This window comes from Harpia harpyja, chromosome 9 (assembly GCF_026419915.1).
Source record: "Harpia harpyja isolate bHarHar1 chromosome 9, bHarHar1 primary haplotype, whole genome shotgun sequence".
Lineage (NCBI taxonomy): Eukaryota > Metazoa > Chordata > Aves > Accipitriformes > Accipitridae > Harpia > Harpia harpyja.
In genome coordinates, this window is record NC_068948.1 from 45,208,096 (window position 1) to 45,234,679 (window position 26,584).

The following is a 26,584-nucleotide window of genomic DNA, read 5'->3' on the forward strand; positions in this document are numbered from 1 at the left end:
GCACTTCAGGATCTGTTTGAATGGTTAAAATATATTCAGGATAGGTTTCTATTATCAAGTGCAAAAGATAGGGAGAGTAATGTCAATTGGTTTTTATAAATGCTTCTGTTTTTTAACAGGGTAAATACTTATAGTCAGTATCAGAGGCTGAAGGTTTTCGAACTGTAGAATGAAATGCTGTTGCCACTGGTCTTCACTTCTGTTAACTTCAGCAGACACAATTTTATCCTTGTTTATTTGTTTTTAAATATGTCCCTGATTAATTCCTTCCTGCTGAAAGCATAGTCATGTATCCTGGTAGTATTGTTCCAAACAATAGTTGTGTCTTTATCTGTAACACTGGGTTACACCCAACTTGTTATTTTCCCAGACATAAGTACTGTCACATTATGTCTCTGTTTTATGTATATATCCCTGAATTGTAATGTTAGGTGTAAAAGCCAAGATCTGGTTGATGAATATTTTGAACCAAAAAGAGATGTGCAATGTCTTGTTGACTTGATTCCTTGCTGAAGCCTGTGGAGAGACATTGGGAGTGGGGTGTAGCTATAAAAAGCCTTATTAGGAGTTTACTTAGTAGAAAGGTATGCCCAGAGAGGTTTGAAGCTATCTCCAGTGTGAGAAGAAAGGCAGTGCTCTGTGCCCTGTAAGATGTCTGGGGAGGTTTTTGAACCCATGGGAGAGAGAGGGTTAAGGGCCCTGTATGTGCCTGCATGTGCTGTCTCAGCTTGTGACCACTATTTCTAAAGTTAGAGATCTCTAAGGATTAAAATCAAGAGAGACCGAAGCTCTGCAACATGCCTTATTTGTGGGCTTTGCCTCTTGCTGAGCTTTATTTATTCTTTACTCTCCTTTTGCAAGTTAGAGAGGTATTTGCTGTCTGCCGGCATTCACTGCCTAATGATTGTTCTACTTGTTACTTGTATTGTTCCCTGTCATCTAAACTTTACATGTATTCATTTCAGTACCACAGTATTGAGTTCAGGTGAAGAAAGCCTATTTTCTTTTGGTATTAGGATGAAGATATTTAAGACTTTCTTTTTGTAATCTGGCTATAATCCAACAAGCTCAGGAAAGAATCGGTGCCAGATCTAATCCTGTCCAGTGCCCAGTAATTTAGGTACATCCATGTCCAATTTGCCAAGAATATCAAAATAAAACAATTTCTCTTGACCCATGAGCACATCCTTCACTTACAGTATTTGTCGGGTCAGGGGCACACAAGCAGCTCTCAACGCTTCTCTTCCCCAGTTGACTCTGTCTCTTGGTGTTATTCATCAGTGGGCAAGTAGTGATCATCCCTAAGTAAAGACAGAAGATTTTGGGGGTAGGTAATTTCTTTTGAGTTAGCTTGATTCATTTGTTTGTATATAATATGCCCAGTCTTGGTCATGCTGTGTCAAGTTACATGGGGTTTTGTATGTTTTTCTTTAAATATTAAAATCATTATAGAAGATGTCGGATTTGGTATCAGATGTGTTATTTCTTCAGTTCCTCCAAAAGTAAAGGGGGTGTTTGGTAACTTTTTTTCTTAGATGAAGGAACTGGTGCATTTTGATCCGTTCTTTAGAAGTGCTCTGATCTTACGAGTCTGGTTACTGGCCTCTAGTTCTGCAACTGTGACTTTCCAACAGCAAATAGGAGGAAAAGTATCTGTCATCTGGAGACCTACATATTCTGATAGTGTGTGAGAAACTCTTAAATGACTACAGTCAGGATTGGGCTAAAAGACTGAGATGTTCTGTGGCACTCATTTTTGTTTAATCACTTTTCTCTATTCTCCGTCCACTGCAGAAACCGGAGCCAAACAGTCAGTTCTGAAACCAGCGTGGATGAAAGTGGAGTTTTTGAAAGTCTGAAGGCTGAAGCTTCCTCACCACAACAGCTGTTCTCAGGCCTGGCAGGTATTCCGTCGGGCACCATCACAGCCACGCCGTTCCAGGCAGGTTTGGTTCTGGGCTCTTCGGCAGGAGGTGGGGAAGTATTCATTCAGATGCCAGCCCCAAGGGAGGAAGGGACCAGTCGTACAGAAGGAGCCCCATTTCACCACCGGCAATCGTCCCATCATTTCCACCATGGCCATCACCGGGGCTCATCTCTACTGCACATGGCAGGAGGGGACCGCCACGGGCATGCTGAGGAAGGCAGTGACGAACAAGCTGGAACTCCAGCTCCCGCTCTTTCAGAGTTAAAAGCTGTGATCGGCTGGCTGCAGAAGGGACTTCCCTTCATCTTGATCCTCCTGGCTAAAGTGTGTTTCCAGCACAAGCTTGGTAAGGATCTATCCTTTTTGGATTGTAAGTGTATTAGAGAGTGGTTAGGAAGCTTTATCGTGCTGTGGTGTGTGACACATTTATCTGCATGACAGTGTCTAGAGGTAGTCTAGCATGAAGGGGACATATTCAAATGCATGGGATAATGCATTTGATAAATTCACCCTACTTTCAGTCCAAGCTATTTTCATCTTTGTCAGTCCCATCTGTTTCCTGTCCTGACCTGTGGGAGACCAGTTCTGTTCCTTTTCCTCATCTCTCCTTGACATTCCTGTAGGGGCTGTGGATGTTACCAAGGCTTATCCCTCAGAACTCTCTCTAGAAGAGATGGGGAGAGCTTACATTAGTGACTAGCAAAGGGTTCTGTGTAGCACAGAAGGGTTCAGATGGATGAGGCACTTGTATAGCTGGGGGGATGGTAGTTGTGAAATCAAGCCAGACAGCATCAGCAGTTACATCTTACAGTCGAGATCTTCAGAGTTCCCTAAAGAATATATCTATCCAGGTTTCTTTAATAGTACCTGGGTATTTCAGCCCTTCAGTGGTCATGTAAAATCTATTCATCTAATCCTCCTCTTAGTATGAAATTGTATGTATGCCATGTCTGAGGCTCCTTACTCATTCTGGGAGTAGTATGCTGAGATTATCATCACAGGAAAGCCAGTAATGCTTGAGTTTGGCCCACTTACAGCTCTGCCAGTATTACCAAAACCAGGTATTGATCCATGTCTGCAACATCTTGCTCTTTGGACCTGGTATCCTATATGGTGTTGATAGCGTGCCCTGTCCTCCATAAGCTGCTGAACTGCTCTTGTACTACTGTCATCTAGCTGAGTTCTGTTTGCACAACGCAGCCACAGCTTGCAGCACTTCTATTCTCCTTCAGCACAGAACTGACATTAGGATGGAGTGTCTGTATTGGGCTGGGTGGCAGGTGCTCACTGCAGTAGCTTAATTTTCATTTAGCTTGAATTTGAACTTTATGTGAGTCCAGACTGCCCTGTTTTAGTCACCTTTATATTTTAATTCCCAGTGCATCCAGAATATCACCCAGTAAATTTTTTTCTAAGCTTGAGATGCTGTCATCAAATGGCTTAGGACTGAAGATCCTCCTGCTCAGCCATATATACTCTGACAGTGTCTTTCCCTGCAGGGATTGCTGTGTGCATTGGTATGGCCAGCACATTCGCGTATGCCAACTCAACACTCCGAGAACAGGTTGCTCTGAAGGTGAGTACAGTATCTTACTCTCTTATGTTCCCAGGCAACATCACCCTCTGTATACAAAACAAAGTCTATGTTGAACCTTCTTTTGCAATGTAGGGCTGAATGCTGTTATATGCATACAGATCTGTCAGAATAAGAGTACCGTGCCGTAATCCTCACTTCCTCTTCCTACTTCTCCCCATTGACGCTCTCCCACAGTTTCTATCCTGCTCTTTTGTGAAAGTGTCGCATAATAAAACAAAGAGAGGAAGGGTCAGGGATACTGTAATCTGCTTTTGGCGCTGCCACTGACTGGCAGTACATCTTCAAGCACTTCTCTGCACCTCAGTTTCCCATTATATACAGCAGAGGTGCTGAAAACTATTTCAGTAGTTAATGATAAGTTTTAATTTATTAGCATTTAGATAATGTTTTAAGATGTTCAGCTGAAGGATTTTGTAGAGGTATTGCTTGCTAGTATCTTTATAATGCTCTGTTGATAATATGCTTAGTATATAAAGAAACAAGCAGATCTTTTCAGGTCTTATGGTCTCCAGTGTCAGCAGAATACTTCAACAGCACTGAAAGCACAAGACTAGAATTGCTTTTTTGTAAAAATTACATGGGTGGCACAAGTGTATACTTATATCTACCAGCAGCAGTAAAATAAATGTGATACAATGCTGAATGAACAGATAAATTGCACGATCATGTGATAGATTGCTGTTGCCTTGCACTTTGCACCTCTGTCTTTCCAGCAGTGTGCCCCTTAATCTGCCTGCTTTAAATCTCAACCTAACATCCCTGACTGTTGAATAGCTACAAGGAGCTATTTTCTTAATAAATCAAATCACAGGAAAAATGCTGGGTTTTTTCCTCCCAGGAGTTAAATTTACTCACCAAAATTACACTGGGCCAAGACCCAGACCAGGATCTTCTGCCATCCAGCTTCCTATAATGTCTATAATGTTCCATGTCTTTTGAAATGTAAAATTTGCCCTTCTTTTGACCTTTAATTATTTCTTCAATCAAAAATGTATGTTCTAGAACCTCCATGCATTCAGATAACATTCATATGTGCTGCAGGTAGTGATGGGTTATGTTATATTTGATTTAGCTAAGTCTTCTTCTAAGTGACTTTGGATCTATTTGTAAGCCACCCCTTTGATGAAGCGTCATTCCAAACAGGTGACAGCTCAGAATTATAGGACAATATATGGAACTGACTTTTTTTTAATCTGCTTGTCAAACTGCATTTTAAATATCAGCTGAATTTAGATGTCCCAAGAAAGATCCCAACTTTGAAAATTGCATTCTGCAAGGAAGGCTGTCATTTTCACCAGTGTATGCCGATTAATTTCTCTGAAGTTACTTTATTTGAACAGGTTAGCTGAGTGAGAGCCATTTCTGCTTGTGTTTATATATGTCTTTACCTAGCAGCCTATTTCTGAGTCTTAGTCCTATGTAAATAAACTAATTACTGAACACTTAGTCGCATATTTGTGTCCCCTGGGTTGGTCTTGCATTTTTCAGCAGTGGAAGGCTCAGTGCAACCCTTGAGACTTTGAATTTATCTTCTCTGCTTCTTTTTCTTGCTCAGGAGAAGAGATCAGTGTTGGTTGTCTTCTGGATCCTGGCCTTTCTCACTGGAAACACCTTGTACTTGCTTTACACATTCAGCTCTCAGCAGCTGTACAACAGGTGAGCAAAATTTACATTGTACTTGATGGAAGCTGGTGATAATTGCCAGGGAGGAAAAGAGGGAAGCCCACTTTTCCCCACACTTTGAGAGGAAGTGTGTATACTTAAGGTATCTGCTGTCTTTGTTACATCTTTTTAATACCTTTCAGTGCAGGAAAAGAATGTGTGCGTCGCTTCTACCAGTGGACTATATGCTCCTATCAATAAATGGCATAACCAGGGTCTAAACGGGCCAGGGTGTGATGATGTACTACAGTGTTGCTGCCTGAAACATACACACTTGCAATCTTCTTATGTATTGAAGCAGGGTGGATACTTTTTTATAGTGGGACTTCTGAATTTCCATTTCGACCACTGTGACTGAACATAAAGAGCAGGTGTTGGAAGCAGATAAGAAATTGACCCACCATTTTTCCTCTTCCTGTAATGTTTTCTTTTCAGTCTATCAAGCTTTGAGTGTATTACAGGAGATAAACTGGAGAGGAAATAGTAGTGTTTTACTTCAGTGTCCTCAGGGCCTGGATCTGAGGTAATTAAGATAGCCTCCACTTTCAAATTCTGACTAAAGAGGTTCTCAAATACAGAAAAGTTGGTACCCATGGAATTGGTTGGTACTATCACTGCTTATTATAAAGCAGGGATTAAATGACAGATGGGAAGCAAAGAAACAGAACTTAAGCAAGGGGTCGTTAGTAGAATAAATAGGAAGAAATGGAGCAATATCAAAACTAGTTACTTGAGAAAGTAGTTTTGATATTGGTAGCTAAAACCGTATGAATTATCTTCCGAATAAAAATTTTATTTGTCCCGCTGAAGGGGACTTAGAACTTCAGACTGAAAATACAATGAGTGTAGCATGCATCAGTTGGGTTATGGCTAGATGGCTCTTGAGTTTCTGTCATTTATTTTGTTGCCTCCCTGCTTCTTCCCACCAATACTGTCTATGGGAAGAGTCAAGGTCTGCCCACAACCCTGGTAGCCTTTGAAATTACCCCTAATGTATTTCAGTTTGATCATTGGAAGGCTGCATATGTAAAAGCTTCTAGAAAGGGGGAGAGATGAGAAGGCTTTTATGTGTGGGTCCAAATGGGAGTGGCAAGCCTTGGGATACTCTGTATAGGGCTTGTGGGAAGGAATCCAAGAAAAGAAACAGGTATGGCAGAAAGGTGTGAAAGCTTTAAGAAGAAATTTGTTTGCACCACAGGGAAACAGAGTGTCTCTAAGAAGGTGGTTAAGGTTAAAAGCATGAATGGAACTAGTTTAGAATAAAGGATAGACCATCTAAAATAAAAGGGCTTCAGCAAATTGGGGCCATCCTACACACTGTTTAGGGTGTGGTTTATTAACAGTGAAGATACTAGTCAACAGCTGGACTGAAAAGCCCTATTCCTGCGCGTGTTGTAGTGGTGCCTGCTGCATCAGGCTTGGGCTAGTGTATCTATTGCTTGCTGTGTGGGGACCTGTGACTATTCACGAGGCAGGCTTGTGAAATTAGAAATAGCTGTTTCAGTTTTGTTTCTTTCTGGCTTATTTTTCATTTCCTGATTTATTTACTTTTTGATTGTTTCTAGTGCATGAATAGTAGTAAAGTCTCTGATTCTGTTTCTGTTTTTAGGGTGTAATTTTACCTGTTGTGCTGTGCCAGTGTTGTGAGTATTTTAAATTCATGTTCAGGCTTTTCATTCTGGGTTGGTTATTTTACTTTTGCTTTTATTTTTTGTTAAGTTTTTGCTTTCTACCATGAGGCTATAGTAGGTAAATATCCTGAAGATGAATCCTGGTTTTTCAGTCTGAATAGGGTCCAGTCCTCATTGCTGCTCAGGTCAGTAGCTCCTGCCCATTGCTATATGAAGTTCTGCTGTCCTGGACTCCCCTTCTTTAAAGAGCAAATGTTCAGCCCAGTCAATAACATTATGTAAAGGGCACTACCTTTTTGGATCTTTGGTTCAGGTAAGAGTTGCTAATTAACACAGCCCAGCTCTAGTTCTGCTTCAGACAGTGGCAAGCCACTGTCAGAGCATGACACACCTGAAGTTCTGACTTTTCTGCCATGCCTAATACAGTGCTTCCTTTCTCACCAGTTTGTTTCACATGCACAAGTAGCTTTAGAGACTGCTGCCCCTGCAGTAGTTCTACCAGTGGCAAGTCAGCCTCACTATGTCCTACATAGTGGTCTTGACTTGGCCATGATTTCCCCAAGAAATCATAATTACTGCTGACTTGGACTTCAAAGGATAAGCTTTTACAAGCAGATCTGATAGAGCAAAGCTGTACACTAAAGGCACTGTCGTTAGACCAAAGGCTCTTTTGCAGTGTGGATTGCAGGTTATGGAGATTGCAGTCTTCCAAAACAGATTTTGTACACATTTGGGTCCTGTTTTCTGATAGCGGGCAAACCTGCTGACCTCAGTAGAAATGGGCAAGAGCAAAGTGAAGAGGCCCAGAGGAGCCATGGGACTAATTTGCATGTCTTATTCCTATTGCCCTTGAGAACTTCACTGAAGCTCAGTGGAGTTTCTAGGCCTTCTCTAGCCAGCAGTGGATACAGCTGATATCAAGAAGCTTAAGTGAAGTTCTCCTCATTGGTATTTGAGCCTTGGTGTCATGCCTTTCAGCCTTATATTTCTGAAACCCAACCTTGAGAGGCTAGACTTCTTCGACCTGATGTGGATTGTGGGGATCGCAGACTTTGTACTGAAGTACCTCACCATCGCATTGAAATGCCTAATTGTTGCCCTGCCTAAGATCATCCTAGCTGTCAAGTCAAAGGTAAGAGTCTCTTTTCTTCCTGATATACAGATGTGTGTCTCTGATAATCAGATACCTTTACAACATGTTTGCAGCATGAAATATAGGTAGAAGAAGAAAAATAATAAAATCTTTGATGAAACTTTGGCAGAAAGTCACCTGAGTAGTGAGTTTTGTTTTTTGAGCCATTGCAGACCTGAGCAAGGGTTTGGTAATACCAGCAAGTAATTAAAGTCCAGAGAGAGAAAGGTAAGCGTTGCTTGAGAAGGAATAGGTACTAGCAGCAAGATAACTGCTTTTCTGGTTGACTTTGTTCTAAGTCTTGTTTTCTGAGTTATCTCTGTAAATAGATATTTCTGAAGGACAAATCTCTTCATTTAATGGAATGAAATTGCAGGTACTTGTCTCTTCAGCTTTCTGCTTGGGTCAAAGAAGTAACAGTATTAAATTAAAGCTACTGATGCCAGAAAAGACAGTGCCAGTTCTAACCATGGGTAAAGAAATATTTTACTTAAATGTGTACAAAATCATATGTAGACTAGGCCTAACTTTTGAAACTTTCTGACTACATTCTCTCTCTTGAAACACCTTTTCATATTTTTTTATTCTTATAGATCTGTCATGCTGCCTCTTCCTCCACTTAGTAGTGTCTACATTTCAGTGGCAAATGTAGCAATGTGTATTATTTGCATTTGGTGAAGAAACTTTCTGGCAGCTGTTGGGATGAAAGGCACTATATAGATGCAAGATATTATCATTAATTGCTGAAAGTCTCAGGCAGGGCACTTAAGGGGATATCTAAACTGGGAATAGTTTTGCTTACAAATGACATGGGTGGCAGGGGAGTTGAGCAGTTTGTTCCTGCACAGCAGGGCTATTCGAGATGGTTATTAATTTATTTCTGGCAATTGTCCAGCTCTTTTTTTTTCTTCTATTATTATTATTTTATTTTGGGAGATTAATGTGCTAGGTCAGAGCATAATCCAGCCTGGGGAGGGAGGGAAAAGTGATGTGAATAGTCTTCCCAAGATAAATTGCAGTGTTGGAAAAGGTTCACAGCCTTTGCTTGCTTGTCTGAGAGCTATCCCAAGTACTCATTAATCCTTGTCGGGAGAGAAGAAAGAGAAGGGGTCTTTATTTGCAGCTACAGTGGGAGGCTGGTAAGATCACATCTGTCAAGGGCCTATAATGACTCAGAGCACAGATGCTTCATTTTTAATACCTTTTTCTGGATAGCAATATTTCTCACTTTTTTTTAAGTCCCTTTTTGTCTTAGGATGTTGTTGATGGTCTCACTGTCCCTTGACATCTGAGTCTGCTGTTACCTACCACTATGGATCTGGATTTATTTTTATCCCTCTCTCTACACTGCATCCATTAAGCCAACCAGCGATGAGATCTGGTGTAACAAATTAAGCAAGATCAGACTGGGATGGGAGAGCTCCAAGAGAACCCCAGGATGCCATAGAAATTGTAATTGGTAACCACATAGCTGAGCTCTTTCCCTGAACCTGGTGACCCAGCTTCTACAGGCCAGCACAATGCTACACATCTTATTTTTCAGATGAGTTTTTAAGTGTAAGCTTTTTTTTCCTGAGTTAGGACTGTTCTATTGTACTTTAGGCACATTAACTTTGACCAAATTCTTATCAAGTTATCTGCTATCAGCTATCTTAATACTTGCCAGATACAAAGTTATTCTCTTCCTCCCCATGTGCTGGTAGTAGTGTTTCTGCTTGTAGTTTATGAACTTCTGCACAGTTGTCACTTAGCGGTAGCAGGTAGCAAGCTGCTGGAGAAATAAAAATTAAACTCAGAGTAGAGCTACAAGATTTTTTTCAAGATATATATACTGAGAATTTTTCTGCTGATAGTCAGAACAGCAGCCTCTAGCTCCCTGTAATACAGGGCCTGAAGTGGAGATTGTGGCACTGTCAGGGATAGAGTTCAGCACACCTGTGAATGTAATAGAGGTATTTAATCATGAGCTTCCTTGCAGTACCTTCTTGCTGGCAGTCAGTAATAGATGATAAAACTTGCCCATGGATGGAATATCAGGGACTTTGATCATTCTGCACTCAACCTCTGAGCAGGCTTTTCAGATTTTCCTCATTTTGGAAGTTCAAAGGCAGTTCCAAAGCTAGTCTGACTTTTCATGCTGCTCCTTGAGATTCTAGTCTTCTCTGAATACTATGTGGTTTTCACTGATGCTTGCATAGCCTTTCTAATACAAGGCATCTCCTCCAAATGTCCTTCTTTTAAGTCTCTTACCTGTCCATATCCATTGTGATTGGAGCAAGATCAGATTCTTATCTTTCTTTTACACAAAGTCTTCATATCTCCCGTCAGTCTTCTCTGTAGACTGAAGAACACTAATTTTTTGAGTCTTTTCTCAGAGATCATTCACTCCAGATCTTATTATTCTTTTCTGGACTGTCTTTGGTCCCCCCCTGTTTTCCAGACCATTTCTCCACTCTGATTATAATCCTTCTTTGCAGTGTTTACAGCCTTTCCCCGTTTAGTGTCGACTGCACATTTGATAAGCCTACTGTGTTCCATCAAGATCATTAATGAAAATTAGTGAATAGTACTAAAATCTGCTTACCTCTGTTAGATGCATTTTTTCATTTTGATAGTGAACACAGTAAAAATTTGGGCTACAGCACTCAGTTCTCCCAATCTAAAGTATCCGCATCATGTATTCCTAGTATGGCCCCATCACAGGAAGGGCAACATTTGGTTTAAGGTGACGTCAAGAACCATCTTGGATTTATAGCATCAGTTTATGCTTTAACTGAGAAAAAGCAAACTAAAAAGGCAGAAAAAGAAGTTTTTCTTTGCAATCAGAATACAGAGGGCAATAAACATGATCATGAGCACTTGAAGTGTGAAGCGTGAGGACTGCTATATTATGAGCATACAACTAGCCAGAGTTCTCCAAGCTTCAATAACTCAGAAATGGAATATCTCTGCAAGCAACCCCTCCAAAGAATGAGGGAAGATTGAAAATGTGACAAAATAATCCCAGACTTTCCCAGGTTCCAAACCAGCCCAGAAAACAGAGGTGCCAAGAGAGGCTGTGAGACTACAATCAGGCTGGAAGGCAGGGAAAGAAGAGCTTGCGAATAGGAGAGAAAAGCAGAAAAAGGAAGGTAAGCCCAACATCAGACTCCAATCTTACACCTCTACAATCAGTGGGAGTTTGTGGGAGAGGGAGCATACCTGTAGCTAAAGATGTCCCTTCCTCCTCCATGAGCTGTGATGGGCACGTCAAGCTGAGTACAAGTTTTAATAGCAGCTGGGCTCATAATTTCTTTGCAAGGGGGGCTTGGCTCCCACCCTGCATGCTGAAGGCCCTCCATTAAAAAAGGCAAATAAGATCATTTGGTTCAATATAAAATGAATTAAAGTAAATTAAACTGCAGGAGCCATGTGGCCTGCAGAGGCCTCCATTGTTGTACACACATAAATGGCAGCTTTTCATTTTCACTGCTAAGGAATGACAGCTTGAGGGGGGTGGAATTAAAAATAAGGAAATAAATAATAAAAAGACACAGTTGCCAAAGATTTCCTTTAGGAAATCCCAGGTGCCTGCAAGTCTCCCATCCCCTCCTCATGCTGTTGTCAGCAATCTAAGCTGGTGTCCTAGAGAACAGTGTGAAGCATGGGGAGGAAGGGGGAAAAAGAAAACAAAACCAAGAGAACTGTAAGAAACTGGTATCCCAAGTTCTTTTATATATCCCTATCTCTATAGGGGAGAAAGGTACCAAGGACACACTTTTTTTCCAATGGTCTTAATGGCTGGTATATAAGAAAGGCCCTAAGTAAGAATTTTCTTTGCCTGCTCAATACAGATGTGCAGCCAAGTTACAAGGGGCTGCATTTTCAGAAGACTGAAAATTCAGAAGGAAAACACAGTTGTGTGTTGAAAACACAGCATGAAATTACTATTGAATAAATACTTGTCAGTTTTGTTTGAAAGCTGGATCTAGACATTGTAAATGGGTTTTTTGTGGCAAGACTGGCATTACTTGTGTGACATTTTTTTCTTTATGCTGTTTAAATGGTGTCAGTGGCAAGTGTACAAATACTAGTCCACACTAGCAGTGTGGATTCCTCACTGCATCTTTGAAAATATTTGCTTGGTAGGTTTTTTTGGTTGATTTTTTTGGTGCTTTTTTTTTTTTTTTTAAAGTACCATCTCATCAAATCTGGTTGGAGAAAACTTGGCCTGTATGTGGCAGCCATTCTTTACATAGTTTTGCACTTGGATTTTGGACCAGATACCTTTTTCAGGTGCATACCACGTTTCGTAGGATAGATGGTTACAGCTCTGCCATGTAAACTGGCACACTAAGCTTTCCATATTCCTTCTGAAGCTGCACCTTGCACATGAAAGAAATATCAGAATGTCTTTTGCACAAAGTAGTATGATTTGGATCATTCAGCTATCTAAAGGCAATGTATTACAGTGTCAGCTCATCTGTGATAACTGTGTATTCTGTGAGTCTGAAGCTAGTGAGACTTGACTGAGTAGCCCCAGTGCTCTTCCATGTTCTAATGGAGCACAAGCATATCCACAGTTACTTTGGTGATCATGTCACCACCTGTTTCTGTCTCTGTGCACAGCCATGTATAATTAAACAGTTATTGTAAGGAAAATGAGCACTCACCTTATAGTGATTAGAATTGTTCTGCAGCCTGCCTCCATCTTGTGTCAGAGCTCAGCTCCATGGGATACCATGGTGCAAAAGCCTGGTGCCCAGCCTTTCTCACTGGGCAGAGTGACCCTTCCTCCATCACATGACTAGTTGCACAAATGACTTGCGTGTGCAGAAGTTTTATGCTCCTTGAGCAACAAGCTCTTCCTGCACTAGGCATTCATGTAGAACAACCCATGACAGAACAAAGTCCATCCTTTTGCACTGGGGGAAAGAGGGCAAGTTGGAGCAGTTTGCTGCTGCCAAAGCATTTTCTCTAGGCCACAGCCTCTTCCAGAAGGCTCACATTAGGAGAGAAGGTGCCAGAGGGAAGTCATGTTAATTGTGATGGTAGCAGCCTTCTAATGTCCCTGCAGCCTCTCTTTCATCATGGGATGAGATATTTATCAATCATTTAACATGAAGTTTGTGTACATTGTTTTTCATCCTGAGAAAAAACAAGGTCTGGTGGAACATTTGAGTCCTCTAGATGCTGATCAAAAAAATACAGAAGCATTAAAAGCAGCACCAGGATCAGGATGTATGTATGTGCGCATAGATGTGTTACAAAAAAAATATCCGGGTAAAGATCTTCCTGTTCCTTGTCTGTGCTCTCCTGTACTGTGTGATATGCAAGTTAATTCTAGTCTTCTCTAATAGTATGGCCAAAGTGTTGTTTCCAGATAGGTGACAGCCTATCTTCTCTTCACGCTCTCCTTGATGATCTTGGGTACTATTTGAGGGAACTCACTCAGAAATAGATTCACTCTTCTTGGACAGCAATCTGAGCCTTGATCCTCTAGAGCCACAGGAACTACGTGATGGTTCTGCAAAGACTTTTCCCTATTGCAGCCTGGGACAGATGTGGTGTCCCAGAGTCAGGAGTATGGGATTTATTACTTATGAAAGAAAAAGACTAACTGAAGCATGAGACTAGATACTGAGGAATTGGGACTCTTCTCTGTCCCTCTCCCTTACACACTTTGAAAGTCACTGCTGCTAAACTTTTTAAAGGAATCATTGCTCTTGGGTGCCTTCCAAGTTTAACTTTCCAGTTTAAGATATCCAAGACATGACTTTCAGAAGTGCTGTGCACTAACTAAAAACCTGATTTTCCTCTCTAGTCCTACCTTGGAACTACTCCTCATTAGTCTTGCATGGATTTTCACCAGCATCCTCTGCGTCACAATCCTGTTTACTGCTCCTACCCAACACTTTCTTATATTGGCAATATGACCTGAAATCTCAGCAGAGCCTGCTCTCCTCTGATCCAAATTGCCAGCAGGTCTCAAAAGTTTTTTCTCGCATCTTCCTGTTTCAGAATATGTCCTAATGCTGCTGGCAACAGAACAAGCGAGACTTGGAACTTCCCTCGAGTGCTAATCACAACTTACAGTTGCCTCATTGCAACTTCTCTCACTTCTCTTACATCCCATTTTAATTCCGCTGTGTAAAACCTTAGCATGCCTTTCTGTTTCCTTCTGTGGAGGCACACATGCACACTTATGCAAAGCCTTATGTCAAAAGAGACTACAAAGTCAGTGCTCGGTTAGGCTATGCGTGAATTAGCATTACTTCTGCAGCTGTAATTTGCCCCTTTGGTGTGTATATATTGTGATTCAATTTTTAATTATGTGATTCCATGTTATTTTTCTGCAAGAATTCTTCCATCCATCACCAGTATATACTGTGCCCCACGGATGAAGCAAGGTGAGGTATTAAAAGAAGCTGTTGTAGAAACTGGAAAGTGCATAAAGAACAAAGAGACCATTGGAAGAAGAATGTTCTACAAGTTAAAGTTGAATGCTACACTAGAGAATAAAATTCCATCCTTTATGTTGCCAAATAATTCCTATGTGATTCCAGAAAAGTCATGTACAGCTGCAAACTGAAGTCAGTGGTTTAGCTTTTAATGGTAATGTGATCTATAAAATTAAGTGCTTTATAAAAAGTCTAATCCCAGATATCTCAGCTTTGACACCAAAACACCCTTTCCTTAACCTTAGTCTTTCCATGTCTCAAGTGTTCATTTAGAAAATGCAGAGAATAGCTGTCCCTTATGTCAGTCAGCAATGTGAAAATAAGGTTGGTTTTTTAAAATCTTTTACTGTATTGGTGATGTCATAAAGAGGCTGAAGAAATGTTAGTATTTTGCTACTCTGAACAGAGCTCAAATAGCATGAAGTGATAGGATGCAGGTCTACCATCAAGTAATGAGGATATAAAAAAGTACTAAAAAGTTACATGCTTAATGAATACCGCTCACCCTCTGTGAAAAAATAGTATGTGTTCACATCATTACAGACTGTATAGTACTGCAGGTACAGAAAGAAAATTGCAATTGTATGAAAATCATGAATTCTGCTCTTTCAAAAGTGCTTGACTTAAAGTATAAAAATGGTCTTTCTATGTGGTGAAGGAGGTAGAGGAAAATGGAAGGTTACACATGAGTCATTGACTTAGTTTTTAACAAAGCATTCTGGAAGAAAAAAAGGAACCACATGGTGAAATTTTGATATGATAAGGCTCATCAGCAGGGTTGCTATAATTAGATCCACAGTACAGTCCTTTGCCACTTGTGCTAATGAAGTGTTTGATAACAGTAGTAGTAGACTGTCAGCTTTTTCAGTAACTGACCCTACAGAGGAAGCAGGGTAAGCAGTGTACTACTTACTTTTTAGTCGGGCTTTACTCCAACAGGTCGCAAGGGCTTGATGAGAACAGAGCAGAGGCTCTTTTCTGGTATCTGACTCTACCCTAACCAGGAGCTGTAATTTCAGGTAATATCCTATTTAATCTCTGCAGTCCAGCAAGGTAGATATACTTGCTCTGGAGGGCTGGCTCCTGCACAATCCAGTCATGCATTGGGACTGGCTTACAGGCTCACCAAAAATAGCTTTTGCTGATCTTGGAGAACTGTTCAATCTCTATAGAGTGTATTCAAGAGAAGATTCCCAGATTTACATGGATTTTTATGGAATAGAAAAAGTCACTTAACAGAAGCAGGCCTTGCCTTATTTCAAGCTGTTGTTCCAAGTCAGATGCACAGGAGAAATAATTGTATTTGTGCTTAATATAACACACAGTTCTTCCCAATCTTGATGAGAAATAACTGAAATACTTTAGCTGAAGTTTTCAGACAAAATACAGCTTGAGACAAAGATTTGGCTTTGAAAACTTCAACTAGATAGCCAAGATATAACAAAACTGAAGAGCAGAAGACAAAGGTATATCGAGTGTGCTTACGAGCGATGGGTGCTGTCTGCAGTAAGTTACTGCTATCAGAAGACTAAATTTTGCTGCTGAAATTATAGGGAACAACCCTTGTTTTCTAAGCTTCTGGCTCAGAAGGAAGACCCCACTTCTGCTGCAGCCCTTTGTAGAATTACTTCTGATTTTCTAGGCACTTCTTGTAGCTTAAAAAAGGGCTGGTGTGTTGCACTGAGGACTGAGATGCCTGACAAGACTTAAATTTCTGTAAGCATTTACTGTAGGACTAGTTCTCAGTGATGCTCAGCTGTCCTTGTATTGCTTCCCTTCTAGCTGTAATCACTCTAAGCTTATCAACAAGCCTTTCTTAAGTGGTCAAGGGGGTGGTGATAACAGCCTGGATGGAGAGATGCATCCATTTAAAACCTCTATTGTGAGGGTGTTAACAGGTATCTAGCTTCTAAGAAATCCTGATACCCTGCAGTTACCATTGAAAACTGAAGATTTGCATTGCATACAGGAATTGTGAAAGCCTTGTAAAGGGTAGAGATTTTGTGGTTAGAAAATTGAAATTTGTCCTTGCTGCACGTTTATTTTAGAGTCCCTGTGACCCATCTTTCCTTACGTCTTGCTGTGGGCTCTAGTGTTTTAGTGCCTCAAAAGCTTCTGTGGTAGAAGAATTTCAGCTTTGATGCCGCAAATACTGAATCCAGAAGTTCCATCTGATGCAATGAGAAAGTAAGCAGTGACCTGTCCCAGCCCAGCCTGCTAGGGAAGCAAGGTTAAATAAAAGATGATGAGTGTGAGCCTGGTGGGAGGAACGAGTCAGAGAAAGCAAACAGTTTGCTGCCTTTAGCTTGCTGGTAGCTTTCATCAGAGCTGGCTGAGGAGGGGGAGGTGGAGAACTGCCTGTGTGAAGGGGAGGAAGTGACAGCATAGTCATTAGCAGACTGCGACCCTCTGTCACAGGGGCTCCTGAAATAAACGATGATTGTATTGAAGCATGAGGCTGGATAGAGACCTCTGTGCTAATCTAATAAATTGCTTGCATTTAGGACCCCAGATTGTTGCTGTTACATTTTTGCTATGTGATGCCACCTGGGATTAACAAGGAGGGGGGCTGTGGGGGGAGAGGAAGAAAGCAGCCCAGGTCCGTTAGCAACCACTGGTGTGACCTCACTCCTTGTCCCCGGGGGGATATGAGATCATGAGAATGCCAGAGCTCTCTGAAGGATTCGATTTGTTCAGTACAGCAGGATGGCCTGCCGAGTGATCTCATCTCTGAGACCCTAGGGAAGGGCGCTAGCTGTTGCTAGCCTCATGGACTGCAGAGGACTTAATCCCCACTCCACATCTCACCAATTAACGATTGGCCTGTGATGACATCACTGATGACAAAGCTAACTGGGACAACACAGCAAAATTCCAGGGGAATTTCCCCTTCTCCATGATCTTATCAAATAGAAGATTTTTGACATGTCAAAAACAAATCTTTCATTCCAGATAATGTCATTGCAGATTAAGCATAGTTCTGGGCTCACAGCTTGCCCTGACCTAGTGCCCTGTCACCAGTTCTCCCTTTTAAACAATGTGGGACAGAACATAAACAGGTCCTTATTAAGACTGGGGGGCCCTAAATTAGATAGCCTTATTTAGCCAGCTTCCCTAATCTTAGGTGCTTTAAAATAGAAATTATGTGGTAAGAAAAATCCTTTTTAGTTGTTGCACCTCATGGTTGTAGTAAGCCAGGAGGGAGTTCATGTTACCTTGCAGGTATCCTTCAAGGAAGGAAAGCTTTCTACTTGGACTAAACACCAGAATGGCAAGGACAGCTTCAGTGAAGCTTTACAAAGGATGTTGCCCATTCTTTGACTCTCTTTTGAGAGAGAAGCACTTCAACCAGCATGCTTTCCCCCTCCCCTCCCTTTTCTTCTGTAAGGTCCTCAGGAAGGTTTGATATCTGTGAGTTTAAAATGCCTTGAGGTTGTTGGTTTTTTTTTTTCCTCCAGCACCAGTTTTTATCTGTGTACTGTAAAAGAGCCAACACACACCTGAGTTTAAGGGGAAGGATGCTGGCAAATAGATAATTAATCTGATTCTTTGGGATGATCTAGAAAGTTGTCGGGAAGACTGATGTCACCTTACATTTAATCCCTGTACCTTCAGAAGGAGTATAAGATCAAAGAGACCTACCTTGCATTCCTTTTCTCATTATTAATAGTATCTACAATTTACATCATATTAATCCCTGTAAGTATTAACCTCTGCTGCTACTGTTCTGTAGCATTGTCCAGATATACAATAAAGTGTATATCCATAATGTGCTCTAAAAGTTTAAGATTCAAAAGGATAGAGTAGCTGGATAAGTGACAGAGCAAGAGGAACACTATGAAACAACAAAGTGATAGTTATCCTTTCTAGGTATCGAGTTAAATGGCTGCAAAGAAAGCTCCATCTCATGAATACTGGTCTTTGCACCATTTAACAGAGCACATAGGTGGACAGTGAAGACAAGTCCTGTAAGCTTCAAGCTCTGCACCTGTTAGTGCTCTTCTTTTGACTTCCTGATAGTAACCATGTATCACTTGTTTGGTTGTTTTACAGGGAAAGTTTTATCTGATTATTGAGGAGCTGAGCCAGCTGTTCCGCTCCCTTGTCCCCATCCAGCTATGGTATAAATACATCATGGGAGATGATCCATCCAGCAGCTACTTCCTAGGTGGGATCCTGATCATCCTGTATAGCCTCTGCAAGGCAAGTACCACCTCATTAATAACCTCTGTAGGAGCTGTAGCAAAAGCAGAGAAAAGAAGCACAGTTGAAGGGAACAAATATACCTCTTGATTGTTGCTATCACTACCCAGGAAGGGAAGCTGCAGCAGCTGGGGACACCATGTGCTTTAGTTGCCAAAGGCATTTTGCTTCACCAGGATGTGGGCATTGGTGAACTAGAGGAAGATCTGTGACTGCTCATGTAGTGTTGCATCAGGCTTATGAAGTCATTGCTGCTTTCTAATACCTTTCTATAATGGCTAGAGGAGAACGGGAGTAGAGTCTTGGGGGACCAGTACTGGAAGAGACATTAGCCGTCTCCAGAGTTCTAGATGCAACCCTGAAAGGAAGGTTGAAGACATTTAAATGTTTCTCTCTAAGTCTTTCAAGGCAGGGTAGGTACTCTGTCACTCACAGTGCTGAATGCAGCAGGGGGAGAGAGGGTCATCCAAGTCCTGCCTAGATAAAACAGGTGGTTCTGGCCCCATTCTAGGTCCTGGTATGGCTGATACAAGTCCAGGATCTCAGTGATGGACAAGAGTAATTAATGTTTCCTCAGAAATAAGAATGTTAAGAGCACAAAGTCTGCCTGTATAGTTGTAAATTAATAGGTGTGACTTATTTAGAAGAATCTCAAGTCTGAGGTCTAGAAATAGTTGTATTTCTAATTGTGTGTATTGAACCCTGCCTAGAGGCAGAGCAGTAGCTGAAGCAAACAATGATACACTTGTATTATCTATCCCTCTGAGAAAGGCCAAGTGAGTCACTCTTGGTGCAGCCCTGATACTTGTTTCTGCCTAGGAGAAAGGGGCTATGGCTTTGCAGAAGCAGACCGAAGAACAGAGAAGAGAGAATATATCTGAGCTGAAAACAGCTCAAAAGGGCTAATGGATTGCTAAGCAATAGTAAATCATACTATAGTTCTCATATGAGATGTGGCTGCAGTTGCAGCTATATATTGTATAGGAATGGGGCAATGCAACCCTTACTGTCAAGGAATTACCAGTTTTTGTAAGAAAGATAGGCAGAGGAGGTTATGGGAAGTGAAGCAACTTGATCACAGCAGATCTGTGATCAAACCAGAAACAGAGCAAACGTGCCAGAATAGAAGGCACATGAAACCAGTGTAGTTCCCTGCACACCCATCCATTCTCTCAGCTGTATGTTTCCTGCTCTTTACTCCGTGCTGTGGGAGAGCATTGTTGCCCTTTTCAGAGATGTCATTGTCTAGATCTGCTCTAGACAACAGCATCCAACCCTTCCATGCCCTTCTGGCTTGTGAGGTCAGGTATACAGATCACAATTACAAGGGCAGATTTCAAGTGATATTTCTGGTGTCCCTTCTTGCAAAAGTTACTCAACACCTGGAAAAGGGATGCTTACCTGCAGTTCTACATGCCATTTCTTACATCTGGAGAAGTCCTCATAGTGTGAAGAAGCAGTGGGGCCCACCTGCTCCTTGGAGGAAGGGGAGCCAAGCACAAAAACACAGCTGGCAGGACAAGGGCCTCATCAGCCAGGGCCCAAACAAGTCAGGCAGGGCAGGCCTGGAGGCAGTAGCCAGGTTCAAAGAGTCCAGATCTTCAGCTGGGGAGGCAGGTCCAAGATAAAGCCAGAACATCAATCCACAGGTCAGGATCAGGTCTGGTGAAGGCAGCCAGGGTCAGACACGGTCCAACAATTGCAAGGCATAGCCATAGTGATGAGACAGGCTCAAAGTGAGGGTAGGAAGTCACTCCATGTGCTGGGATGTCCAGATCAGTAAGATCTGTAGCTAGGCAGAGGTATGGCTGTGGCTGAATTGGAAATTAGTACTTGCATAGCACAGCTCAGACATGAATTGAGGCCTCCAGGGCTGAGCTTAAATAGAGCTCGTGGGCCCATGGGCAGGGATTGTGGGTGGAGACGCCAGGTGAGGCTTGTCAGGGCCACGAAGGCCTGTTAATGCACTCAGGGCCCTGACGCATAAGTGCAAGCAGTTTTTTATGGGTTAACTTGACATTTCTGTACTATGAAGCCTTTATAGGTAGTGTTGCGATGATCTAGATTGGAAAAGCAACCTTATTTTGAAAAGTTCTGCTGATCTGTTATTTAGAAGCTCCATGAGAAAAGGACAGCTATTTACTGGCCTTGACTATAACTTAGGACGAGGACTGTGGGGCACACTTTTGTGAAAGTGCCTTGGCTACAGCCTATGCCTTTAACATGCATGTTTCTTCCTTTAATTCATCTAGCTCATCAGAGCTGTAAATGGAGGGATAGGCCAGCTGAAGGGTGATAGGTCCAAGAACAGGTCCCAGGTCATTCTGTGGCAACTACTTAGTACTACAGCTGTGTCCAGGTTAGGATTAGACCTCTGCACGCTAGAGACTTTGCTTGGAAGTGAAAGAAAAGCGGGAGCACACTCTTCCAATACAGGTCATGAAATACTAGGTGTGTGCATCCCATTTACAATCACAAGAATTGCAGGTCTAATTCCTTGCCTGAGACACTGAAAATATACCCAAAGGAGTCCACATTAGCAAACCCACAAACCACATTAGAAAAACCACAGAAGCCAATTTGGCACTCAGACCTTCTGTGCTCCTGGCAAAAATCCAGGGCTCAGCTAGGGCTGCATCCCCTTTCCCTACACAAAGGGCAGGCTCGACTTTCAGGACGTTGTATATAGTGCAGCTGATGGGCGCTGTCTTGGTGTCTCTGTCTGGACTGTGTAAACATGAACCTCTGATTTTGGCGAAGAAATCCCAGGTGTTCATCAGTAAGGGCATCCAGGTCTTACTTTTTGCCTATCCTGAACAGAAGCACTCACTGCCTATGAACCCAGTTGTTGCAATCATACTGCTAGAAAGATGACTGATGCAACATAGACTTCAGTGCATGGGGTGATAAATAGATGTTAGATTACTGAAACACACATCTTTTGTGGGTACAGGAAACTCCAGAGGAAAAAAAATTGAAGGGGGGAAATGGACTGGGAGAAGAGGAGACATCAGAGCCAGAGCAAAGGCATTAGAAGTCACCTGTAAGCAAAGCAACCAGAAAAAGCTGTGAATTGGACTGTGGAAAAGAGCTGATCCCTATCCCTGTTAGAAGATAAAAAGTCTGTGGTAGTCTGCAGCCTCAAGTGCTAGTTGCTGACTGGAAGCATTACTGGAAGGACCCTGGGAGCCTTTTTACACGCTGACTGGAAGCATTATTGGTGCCTTCATTTGATTCCACATCTATTGCACGATGATCTCATTGGCATTCCCTGCAGTGAGCCCACTTAATCATGCTAACCAAAAAAAAAATAGAAAGCCAACTCCCGGCATTCTGGTGCCTTTGTACTGCTAGTCAACTACAGCTCTGTGTATTCTGCATCATATCTTCCCCTGCCCTCCTAGCCGCATCTGGCCCTTCTCCCAGCTAATGCAGGGCTGTTCTTCGCACAATCATTTCTTCATATCTTGTCTAGTTCATAGTGTCTTTTTCCCTGTGTTCTGCCAGCAGATAGGGAAGATGAAGCTGACATACCGGATTAGGTCTTCAAGCTGTTTTCCCTTTTATTAGTAGTACTGTGTGTCGTGGTTTAACCCCAGCCAGCAACTAAACACCACGCAGCCGCTCACTCACTCCCCCCCACCCAGTGGGATGGGGGAGAAAATCGGGAGAAGAAGCAAAACCCGTGGGTTGAGATAAGAACGGTTTAATAGAACAGAAAAGAAGAAACTAATAATGATAATGATAACACTAATAAAATGACAACAGCAATAATGAAAGGATTGGAATGTACAAATGATACGCAGTGCAATTGCTCACCACCCGCCGACCGACACCCAGCCAGTCCCCCGAGCGGCGAATCCCTGCCCCCCACTTCCCCGTTTCTGTACTGGATGGGACGTCACATGGTATGGAATACACCGTTGGCCAGTTTGGGTCAGGTGCCCTGGCTGTGTCCTGTGCCAACTTCTTGTGCCCCTCCAGCTTTCTCACTGGCTGGGCATGAGAAGCTGAAAAATCCTTGACATTAGTCTAAACACTACTGAGCAACAACTGAAAACATCAGTGTTATCAACATTCTTCGCTCTGAACTCAAAACATAGCACTGTACCAGCTACTAGGAAGACAGTTAACTCTATCCCAGCTGAAACCAGGACACTGTGTCTTCACTTTAAGAATGCTGAGTGTCTCCACTCTTGCTCAGCCCCTTGATATTTGTAGGCAGTTTATCATCTTTTCCCCCCCACTTTTGTACTGCTCAGCCAAGCTGTAAATATTTATGTCTTTTAGTCTCTTTTCAGAAATAATTTTCTGCAGGCTCATTTTCTGCCCTTCCCTGAACTGCTTTTAGTCTTTAATGAGGAGCCCAGAATGAGCGCTGCTCTCTAGATTGCAGTTACATCATGTTTGCTGGGCAATGAAGGGAGGGGGAAAGAAAAGGACCTGGCGTTGCCCCTGCTGTTGGCCATCTCTGGGTGTCTGCAAAGTACCAAGGTGCTGGAAACTCACTCCCTTCCTGGCATTTGAAGTTTCTCACTCTTTAGGCAGATGGGAGCAACTCAGCCTCAGTCCTGCTTCTCATTCCTCAGGCTGTTCTTCTCTTGGTAGCATTTAATCACTGCATTCCACTAAATCACTCTCTGCAGCAGGACAAGCAATTCCCACTCCTTCTTTCATAGTATCATGTGGGCACTGAAGTGTCAGCTGTGTGGCAGAGGCGCACAGCCCTGGAAATCCCCCTTTTCCCCAGAGGCTGAGGAAAGCCGTTTTCTACCTCTTCGATGTGAAAAGACTGCCCTTCCTTCCCTCTTTTTCAAGCTAGGCGCAGAGTTTTCTAACCTCACTTCTGGGCTTCTCAGGTACTCAGTTCTCAGGGTGGGAATGGGTCCACTTTAGCCCTTTCCTACTTAGTGGGGCTGGGCAATTTACCCTACCACAACCCCCTGATGTCTGCTCCTCTTTCTGTCCTGTAAAGTCCCTGATTTGCAGTCCACTGTTACCAGAGCTTTTTTGGCTACCCTTCTCCACTGTCAGTTCACATTTATTACATATTTCATGATCACCATGAAATCTTTCTTGGCACCGTTGTTACTTTGGATCTTTGTTCCCTCCAAATACCCATTTGGAGACACTGTTTGCTGAGTTTCTGGACTGTACACACACACGGGGCGGGGACACACACACATTTTGTGAAAAGTATCTAAAATGACATGTCTCTATTGCAGTCTTTTGACATCTGTGGTCGTGTGGGAAGTGTCCGGAAGGCACTGAAGGTCCTTTGTACCCCACAGGTAAGTAGTCATACATATTAAAGCAGTTTCACAGGTGGAAACCTTGTTACTATTGAATGATGGAGTTGAAAAGTGTTTAGTGTACCAGGATCATAGAATAAAATAATTTGTTGTCCCATGGCTGGATAAGCTGGTATCTCTTGTCAGGGATGTTAGGAACCTTTTCTGATACCTGCCCTGTCCCAGCTGTGGTAAGAGATTGTTGCTAGTCTGGCCTGTTTTGCCTGATTGGAAGCCCTGTGTAATATGGATTAATCCACTGAGGCCAAAACTCCACGAAGCTGACAAAACTTTGTAGTGCGGAGTGTGAGAAAGACTTTAAATAGAAGTACGTAGTGCCTGATGTGCAATGACATTAAAAGAGATCCTACAGTGCACAGAAATTATCCCAGGCTTCGCATTATACAGTACTGATATTTAGATCTGTTGCACTGAAATACTGTGACTTATGTTTTAAAATGGTAAAATCAAAGACTGTAGAGTAAAGGAACATAACATCATAGAAGTTTGTTAGAGCTTGCCTTGCTTATTCTGTGGGCTTGGGCTGGTCATTTTTCCTCAGCATGTTTCCATTTCCCCTATTACTGTTACCGTAGGAGAAGCAACATTTACCTTCCACATATTTAAAAAGAAAAATGGAGCCTGTGGGTGCTGCTGCTGTTATTCTTTCTTCTATTGTCTAACTTGCTAATAATAATACCTCCCACTATCTAAACACCTCTGCAAATGATGCTGAATTAATCCTTTCAGCTCCCTGTTGAGCTCATTAAATTTCATTATCATTGCTCCACAAGTGGAGGCACTAAAAGATGGAGTCAGCTCGAGGGGAAAACAAACCAGACAACACAGAGCTCCAGACTCCCTGTGTTCTGTGTGCTGGTGCCCAAATCTCCCTTCCCCATACACAGTGACGTAACACCTGTGTCCTTCCCAGGTCATGCAGGGAATCTGGGTGTGAAAAACAGTGTCTAATGTATATGCTTAGCCACAAACCAGATTGCCTTCAAACCCTTTGACATTGGGATTTTTTTCCATCTCTCCCTAACAGACCTATGGAGTTCGTGCTACCAGCCAGCAGTGCAGTGAGGCAGGTGATATCTGTGCCATTTGCCAAGCTGAATTCAGGGAACCTTTGATTCTTATGTGCCAGGTAAGACCGCAAGCTTCGCACGTCAGGTTCCCCCATTGGCATTCATTTGGTTAACTTCTGCAGCTGGGGAGAGGCACAGTTAGCCTAGGTACTTCTAAAATAATTTGCTGGGTCTTGATGGAGGTCCTAGTGGCTATTTTTTGCCCTCTGTGATTCAAGCCAGTGATTCATGATAGCTGAGCCACTCTTTAGGGACTGATCATAGCTATTGAGATGGAGAAGACCAGCCTTGTAGTCCAGGGACTGCCAGTTGGCAGTCCAGATCTTGGATCTAGAATGCAAGACATTTTTATCTGACCGTTGGGGAGACTGACTAGTCAATAGGCCAACTGAATTATGAGCAAGTGCTACAAGAGGGGCATAGATCCAGAATGAGCCTGATAGGGTGCATGAAGACTAGTACAGCACTGTGTAATCATGGTCTTGCCTCTGAACACCTGGACAGGAATAAAAGTTCTGCATATTGAAGTTGGTCACCACTGCCAGTAACTCAGAATTGTCCTGTTTCTCATTTGGTAAAAACTGGCAAAACCTAGAGCTTAAGAGTGGCATGCTCTGAGTAATGCAGTAGTCCTAATCTGGTAAAACCCTTCAAACACACCACACTGCCATGGGTTCTGTTAATATATCAGAGGCCAGCTGAAGGCATTGCCTCGTGGCAAGACTGGTGATGCTTCCCCAAGATTTTCTCTTCAGTCAGTTGTAACTCGGACAAGCTCTGTCTTTTGGGGTTGAAATTCTGCATCCTGGAGGCTGTCTCTGGCTGATGTGTGGTGTGCAGGAAAACGTTAGGCAGAATGATTCAGCCATTTCTGGGAATGGAATTGGTGGGATATATGCTTTCTTGTGATATCAAAATAAAGCTCAAGAGCCTTTTTTTTGAGAGCTTTAACATTCCCATGCTTTGTAACAGGGTTATCAAATTAAAGCAAGTAGGTCACCTGTGCATCAAACATGCCTCTTACTATTCTTGTGAACATCTGTGCAGATGTTATCGAGCTATAAGCCCCAGAGAAGCTATCTTTGTATGTGTTTATCAGAGTTGATATTTTGATGACTAACATTTCTGCTGACTCCACACATGTTGAGGACATCTCAGCTTCTTACGGCTTCTCATACTCCCTTCTTGCCCTATTCCTGCTCTTCCAGTCTGGGGCTAGATGGGGTTGTGTGCTGGACAGCCGTCCCTCCTGATCTTTGTTAGTACCCAAGGCAGGCTGGAGCGAGAATCCTGTTGTGGCTCGGTGTAGAAATGAGAGGAGAAGATAAGGGCTGAAAACTGATGTTTATAGAGAAGGGGAAACCGGGACTGCGAAGCTACTGATTAGGATGGATGATGTGAGCAGAAAAAAGCAAATGCAATAGGGAGTAAGGGGAAGAAAGGGGGTTGTTTGAGCTAAGTAAAGACTTGTAAAATAACTCAGGGAATTGAGGATGGAAACATGGTAGAGAAAAGCCTCTCACCTACTTTGTTAGCCCGAATGTCATAGGCCTTTTTAATGTTTCTTTCTATTGCTGTATTAAGAAACAGAGTAATATATCATTAGCTTT

At 42.4% G+C, this 26,584-nt stretch overlaps 1 protein-coding gene across 9 annotated transcripts in view; it reads left to right on the top strand.

Annotated features, from left to right (window-relative positions):
• Positions 1 to 26,584, top strand: part of RNFT2 (ring finger protein, transmembrane 2) — a 31,854-nt gene that overhangs the window by 4,507 nt on the left and 763 nt on the right. For 8 of the 9 annotated variants that reach the window (XM_052795756.1, XM_052795757.1, XM_052795762.1 and 5 more), the window contains 7 exons: positions 1,795 to 2,273; positions 3,427 to 3,503; positions 5,080 to 5,180; positions 7,796 to 7,949; positions 18,443 to 18,592; positions 23,818 to 23,883; positions 24,932 to 25,033. In XM_052795756.1, coding sequence (XP_052651716.1) covers positions 1,795 to 2,273; positions 3,427 to 3,503; positions 5,080 to 5,180; positions 7,796 to 7,949; positions 18,443 to 18,592; positions 23,818 to 23,883; positions 24,932 to 25,033 — 1,129 coding nt within the window. The remainder of the gene's footprint in view (positions 1 to 1,794; positions 2,274 to 3,426; positions 3,504 to 5,079; positions 5,181 to 7,795; positions 7,950 to 18,442; positions 18,593 to 23,817; positions 23,884 to 24,931; positions 25,034 to 26,584) is intronic. The other variant, XM_052795764.1, reaches the window with a different exon arrangement.